General features: G+C 41.7%; 1 protein-coding gene across 1 annotated transcript in view; it reads right to left on the bottom strand.

The window, feature by feature from the left end:
• Positions 1–4,751: 4,751 nt before the first annotated feature.
• atp6v1h (ATPase H+ transporting V1 subunit H) overlaps positions 4,752–7,453 on the bottom strand; it is a 117,004-nt gene continuing 114,302 nt past the window's right edge. The window contains exon 14 of the mRNA XM_060932037.1: positions 4,752–5,226. Within this exon, the coding sequence (XP_060788020.1) occupies positions 5,160–5,226 (67 nt within the window). The 3' untranslated portion in view covers positions 4,752–5,159. The remainder of the gene's footprint in view (positions 5,227–7,453) is intronic.

The following is a 7,453-nucleotide window of genomic DNA, read 5'->3' as shown; positions in this document are numbered from 1 at the left end:
TCTCTTCCCCCTTGCTCTCTGCTTTTCCCCCTCTTCCCACTTCAAATGTCTCCCAGCTCCTGCTCTCTGACCACCTATGCCCTTGATCCATCCCGTCATCTCTCTTCCAAACTATCACTCCTGACATCCTCCCATTTATGCATGCATGGAAAAAGCCTTTTCTCACTTACAAGCATAAACGTAAATGTCTGGAGTTTGCCAAGCGGTACTGGGACTTCAACTGGGACTGTGTGCTTTGGTCAGATGAGACCAAGATAGAGCTTTTTGGCAACAAACACTCTAATACATCACAAAAGATGAGTATGCAGAAAAGCACCTCATGCCCACTGTGAAGTATGGGGGAGGATCGGTGATGCTGTGGGCCTGTTTCTCTTTCCAAGGCCCCGGGAACCTTGTTAGGGTGCATGGCATCATGAACTCTTTGAAATACCAGGACATTTTAAATCAAAATCCGGTGGCCTCTGCCCGAAAGCTGAAGATGGGTCGTCACTGGGTCTTTCAGCAAGATAATGACCCTAAACATGTGGCCAAATCTACACAAAAATGGTTCACCAGATACAAAATCAAGCTCCTCCCATGGCCATCTCAGTCCCCAGACCTCAACCCAATTGAAAATCTGTAGGGTGAGCTGAAGAGGAGAATGCATAGGAGAGGACCCAGGACTCTGGACGATTTAGAGAGATTGTGCAAAGAGGAATGGTCGAAGATCCCGCTCTCTGTATTCTCCCATCTTGTGAAATGCTATAGGAGAATATTAAGTGCTGTCTTGTTGGCAAAAGGGAGTCGTACAAACTATTAACATCAGGGGTGCCGATAATTGTGGCACACATGATTTCATGTAAAAATAATTATTTATTAATGTGGGATTTTTTTCCCACTGAATAAATGCACTTTAATTAAAGGTTGGATTTTTCTCTTTTTTTGCATTGTTGTCCTATATTTAAAAAAAAAAATGAATTTATTAGAAGCCTAAGAACATAACGAGGGATGCCAATAATTGTGGAGGGCACTGTAAGTAATACATAGAAAAGCATTAAAATTCATACTTGGATGCTGTTCAGTGGCACATGTTCTGTTTGACAGTTTACTAAGAACGTAACCAAATCTGAATGCATTATTTGGATTGAACAGATAACGTGTTCTAAATTAATACAAAAACAGAAAATGTATAGGAAGTGCACTTTGTTTGGTTTTTGCTTTTAATAAAGCTTGCTAGAAAGCTTCACACTGAGACAAGGTGTGTGCATTAGGATTGGGATCGCATAAGACAAATCAAGTCTTCTAAGTGCAAGATTTTTACCTTCACGACACAGAATATATGACGCTCGGCTTGCCAGGTTTCAATAAATTCCCTCAAAAACCACAGAAAAATACTTGAAACTAGAACAAAACCTTCAGGCACTCGTCAAGGGAGAAACAAAAAGGGTTTCGCATGGTTTTCTGATCGAGTTATTTAGCCACAACTTGATACACCCCATGCAGACTACACAGTGTGTCTGCTGAGCTCTATCTCTCTCTTTTTTAAAAATCATTTATTTAATTTAGACCATTTATATTTAATTAGACCAACCAAGGGGTTAACCATTTTGAGTTCTTTATTAATTTTACTTTGTATGGTTAGTTTGTGTCCTTGGCTGTTTGCTGAGTATCGGTACTTCAACAGAATATTACACTAAGGCTACGTTTACACTAGACCGTATCTGTCTCGTTTTCTTCGCGGATGCACTGTCCGTTTACATTAAACCGCCTGGAAACGGGAATCCGCCAGCGTCCACGTATTCAATCCAGATCGTGTCAGCTCCGGTGCTGTGTAAACATTCAGAATACGCGGATACGCTGTGCTGAGCTCTAGCTGGCGTCTCATTGGACAACGTCACTGTGACATCCACCTTCCTGATTCGCTGGCGTTGGTCATGTGATGCGACTGCTGAAAAACGGCGCGGACTTCCGCCTTGTATCACCTTTCATTAAAGAGTATAAAAGTATGAAAATACTGCAAATACTGATGCAAATACTGCCCATTGTGTAGTTATGATTGTCTTTAGGCTTGCCATCCTTCCACTTGCAAGTGGTAAGTGATATGCGCTGGGATCACACACACAGCGGCTCAGTCCCGAATCACAGCTTGTGCACTTCACTCGCGCGCTCTGTGAGCTGCGCAGGGCCGGAGTGCGCACCCTCCAGAGGGCACTCACTGTTCAGGGCGGAGTGATTTGGAGTGCAGGATGCCTGCGGAGCCGAGCGTATCCGTGTATTGGCATTGCTGTGTGCACGGCTAACGGTTTTAGTGTAAACGCGAATCGTTTTAAGAACATTAATCTGATGATCCGCTGATTCGACGTAATGTAAACGTAGCCTAAGTGTTATTCTGTCACTTGTTCAAGTTGCCACTAGAACTTTCTTGTCTAGAAGTTCAGCACTTTGTGTACCTAACTTCTGCACTCGTTGTATGTCACTCTGGATAAGAGTGTCTGCTAAATGCCATGTAATGCAATTTAAAAAAATATTAACTTGTACATTCACTGCACATTTTATTTTCACCATTCTTAAATGAAGGGCATTATAATGAAATGCTGCCCATTTTGTGTGGCAGAAGTACTGCATCCAGCTTCATAATGCATGGGTGCAAGTATAAAATTTTCAAAAACCTGAAGTCTGACAAAGTCAGACGTGCATGGCGCAGCCGGGGGGGGGGGGGGACGACAAAGGAGGGTGAGCCCCCCTTAGGGCTCAAAAAAAATTTAAATTACAAGTTAAAATGGTTGTCTCTCATGCAAACAATTATAATATTAATAGTTATATGATTTGCATATTCACATCAAATGTTTAATACATTTCATCAATTCATCTGAAATAATATTTCAAGTACAAGGCTTGATATTTCAAAACATCTAGCAACTACTAATTTAAATGTTGAAACAACCATTTTTAATATGCTTTTGCTGTGATACTTTTTTTTTTTTACAATATATACACAGTTCGAGTTAAAATAAGGGGCCCACATGTCTGGATGTCCTCAGAAACTCCTGGATTTTAGCAAATAAGATTCAGCTTTTTCCATCTATAAAAATATCTATATTTTATAATCCATTACTGACTACAAATGAGTCTTCAACCTAACAACCACATTAGAAATGATGATAAAGCTAACAAACTTATTTCAAGACCTACCTTACTTTTATTTAATAATTGAAAGGTAATCAAATGTAAAAAAAAAAAAAAAGTTTATAAAAGCAGATATTTGTGATGAATAATTTCAATTCTAGAAGAAAGCACATTGCATTTGCACATCACACAATATCAGATGACAATTTAAAATCACCAATAAATGTTTTGAATTCACTTATTACTACATAGCACAAAAATCAGAAAAGTGACTAGTCTCATCGGTGTGACTTTTAAGTCCCTTCTTCCCGCTGGAGCCGTACTTGATAGTCTTTGAACAGCAGTCACAATATGCAACTCCCGGGACATCCAGTTTTCTCAGCCATATTCCCCATGTGTCACCGTTTTTGTCACACTCACTTGACCATTCCCATCTCCATTTATTTCTAGACGTCTTTTCTAATTCTTTTGTATTGGAGCCTTCCGATAAAAACTTCATTTTGACATATTTTGATCAGCAACCAGAGGCAAAGCACTTGGATCTGTCGCAAGGGAGGGAAGCGAAATAAGGCTTATTATAAAAGCTGAAGTTTCATTGGACGGCAGTTAACAGTGAGCCAATCAAAAGCACCGCTCTAACTTGCACTAAAAGAAACGGCAACTCATGGGAATAGCTGTGTTGATTTGGTCGAACAACGTGCTACGTGCGTGAAACATATCATCACATGTATAACACCGTGAAACAACAGGCTAGTCAGGACCGCTCGTCAGTGAGCGGCGTATAAATTGAATGAGGTTTGTGGCGAAGATGAGATGAAAAGATTTGTCTTGTGCAGGGACTGTACCACGGTAACCCAGTAATACGCTGAGAGTGAGACAGTGAGAGGGCCCCCCCGAAAATCTCAACGGATTTACACGATTTGGAAAAATGACTTTTTCAGAACCGAAAAAACCGGAGCTTCCGGCACATGCTGGAAAACTTGCACCCGTGATAATGGATCCTGACAGCATGTCCAGGGAGCTTTACGGATCTTTCTGGAATGTAGATAGATAGTTAGGGTTGTCAAATATTAACAGTTCGCTGATTTGGGAACGACACTATTGTTCTGAAACATAATAGACTTTCTTACTCAGTCACATTAGATAGAAGAAAGCAAGCTTACCAGAAAATTCCACACATGTCTGGTTCAGGAATTCAATAAAGTTGTTCAGCAAATCACATTACAGGCATTTTAGCAGATGCTCTTATCCAGAGTGACATACAACATACCCAGAGCAGCCTAAAGAGCAGTTGGGGGTTGCTCAAGGGCACTTCAGCCATTCCTGGTGGTCCAGGGAATCGAACCAGCAACCTTTTGGTCCCAAAGCTGCTTCTCTAACTTTTAAGCCATAGCCTCTCCGGTTATAAATTGGTATATCTTGTGAATGAAAAATGACTGAAAGTGTTTTCCAGAGTTTCTGGCTGTCCACATTAAAGGGAAGAAAAAAAAAAAAAAAAAAAACAACTTCCTGTATAGACCACACCCACATCTAGTTTAAATGCAAATACGAATATTTGGAGCATTAAGCAAATGCAGATAGTGACAATGTGTTACACTCCTACACTTCACACAGCAGTGGAGAAATGTAAAACGGACCACGTAAACTGGATTTATGATGTTAATCTTTATTGGAATGCATACTGTATTTGTATTATGCACAAGACATAAATAACACTGAATATCACTAAATTTGGAAACTACTTAACCATTTCACAATAAGCATGAAGATGCACAATTCAACACAAAGTAAAGCTCCTATGAGCAATGGCTGCACATGGATGATTGCTCCTGTGACTAAAAGAGGACTGCAAATGTACAGACTTCCTGTAATGTATAGCGTATATACATTATTCATGCTCTCTGGTAGCTCAGTAATCCTGGGGCAGTCAAAGTGCTCTTATGAACAAACACACTACATCAACACAGAATCACGGCTTTTTTTTTTTTTTAAACCACCACAATGTAGCAATGACGGACACAACATTCACTGATGCAAACATGAGTGCTGAGAGTTCAGCTGCGGGTGGCCACAGCCGGTGTGGGCTGCTCTGTGGACTGCAGCTGTTTGCCCAGATACTCCCTGCAAAACAAGACAAAATCATTAGAACCCTTTCACACCATTCCCTGTTGCTTCCCGTTTTATGGATTTCTTGATTCAGCTGCAGGTATATAGTCAGGCGGCACAGCAAGCTTTTCAGCCATTTACTCTTTAAGAAGTTGAGAAGGGAAAAGACGACGACGACATTTGTAGACTGACAAAGGGATGTTAATTATACTTTTACTTTCAAAAGCAGTTCATTGTGACCTGCATATTAGTTGAACACACTACATCTATATCCAACTCACATTTCTAAATCATTCTTTATTCACATCGAAACGTTTTGTTCCAGGAAGCAATCCAGGCTATTGAAATCTGAAAAAGGCCACTTTCGTAAGCAGGACACAATACCGTTTGGATTTCTTACTGTGTGAAACTGCTTCCTGTTTAAAAGCCCTAAAAGCCTGCCATCTTAAAATAGAAGATATCCTTGCCTTCCAGTTCATTTTGTCCGTCGCTAAACAAATGACTCGATAACAAATACATGCGTATTCATGTTTTCACGAAGCATTTGATCAAAAACGAATAAATGTCAAGTGTGTCCTGCACTACAAATGAATGCTGAAACACTGATCCAGACAGGAACTAGAAAAAGAGTGATTATACTTCTCATTTTAATTTTATACTACACCGCTGTTGAGTTCTCAAATCGGATCACAAGATATTGATTCATTTTCTATAACAGGAGATCGGATGGCAGTCCAGGCAATAATTCAACGATAGGTGTATATTAGTGTACTAATATGCTATCATTTATATAGTCACAGCTCGTTAACAGGGACTCGTATGACGGACGTTTCATATCATCTTTGCTAATAAATGGAAGTAGAATTTATGAGAATCAGAACTTTGTAATGGTCAGTAAGATTTCTGTAAGTTAAATGTTCGATCAAGACGTTATTATTATTAAATCATGAACTAAAATACAGGTTTCTCCAAAAAGATGACCCATCAAACACCTGCTGGAGGAAAAATAAAACCCCAGAAATAACAGCATGCTTCTGTGCACCACTAATAATCCCAGAAACAGCGAGACATACAGCACTGTTTAGGCTCCAGCAGTGCTCCACCTCAATAGCAACACAAGCTAAAAGACCACGCACATGCAGCAAGAGTTGAAGAGCTGCAAGACTTGTTCAAGTGGAGTGCAAAATCTGTTTATCTGCTCTGTAGCACTGGGAGAGCTCACCAATGCGAATAAAGGTCACCGAGATGTATGACCACTGTGTTAGTTTCCATTCCGTTAATTCCTTTAAAAGAAAAGAAAACCCATTTTTAAAATACAGTTATGAAGATAATGATATAAACTAACGATTCATGTGAATAACTGAAAATACGCTCACACAACTAAGATATCCATCTCCAAAAGTCAAGTTTCTATGCAGAATGGATGATTTCATGGAGGCCGCCATTGCAAATATTTTAACCAATCAGAAAAATCCCCCCGATCGTTTCTGGCAGTGCTCTGACGTCATTTGGGTGCAAGACACAGAAGCTCCGCGTAGTGAGTAAGACCTGAAGCTGCCCCTGGCTGGAGATTATTTCATTAAGAGTTTATATGGGTGACAGTGGGATTGAGGAGATCCTCGAAGTGTTCCTTCCACTGCCCGACAATGTCCCCAGTCGAGGTCAACAGCTCCCCACCTGCACTGTAAACAGTGTTGGCAGAGTACTGCTTCCCCCTCCTGAGGCCCCGGACGGTTTGCCAGAATTTCTTCGAGGCCAACCGACAGTCCTCCTCCATGGCCTCACCAAACTCCTCCCAGTTCCGAGTTTTTGCTTCCGCAACTGCCCAAGCTGCAGCACGCCTGGCCTGCCGATACCCATCAGCTGCCTCAGGAGTCCCGGAGGCAAACATGGCCCGATAGGACTCCTCCTTCAGCTTGACGGCATCCCTTACTTCCGGTGTCCACCACCGGGTTCAGGGATTGCCGCCACGACAGGCACCGGAGACCTTGTGGCCACAGCTCCGAACAGCCGCGTCGACAATGTAGGCTTCCATTGAGGAAGCGGAGGCTGATGACTCAGAGGTGGACTCGTCCATTACCCAAGCCGAAGTCACTGAGGTGGTTAGCAAGCTCCTCAGTGGCAAGGCACCGGGGGTGGATGAGATCCGCCCCAAGTATCTCAAGTCGCTGGATGTTGTGGGGCTGTCTTGGCTGACACGCCTCTGCAGCATCACGTGGCGGTTGGGGACAGTGCCTCTGGA

Source organism: Neoarius graeffei, chromosome 1 (assembly GCF_027579695.1).
Source record: "Neoarius graeffei isolate fNeoGra1 chromosome 1, fNeoGra1.pri, whole genome shotgun sequence".
In the NCBI taxonomy this organism is placed as follows: Eukaryota; Metazoa; Chordata; class Actinopteri; order Siluriformes; family Ariidae; genus Neoarius; species Neoarius graeffei.
The sequence above is the reverse complement of the archived record's forward strand: the minus strand, read 5'-3'. Positions and strand labels throughout refer to the sequence as shown.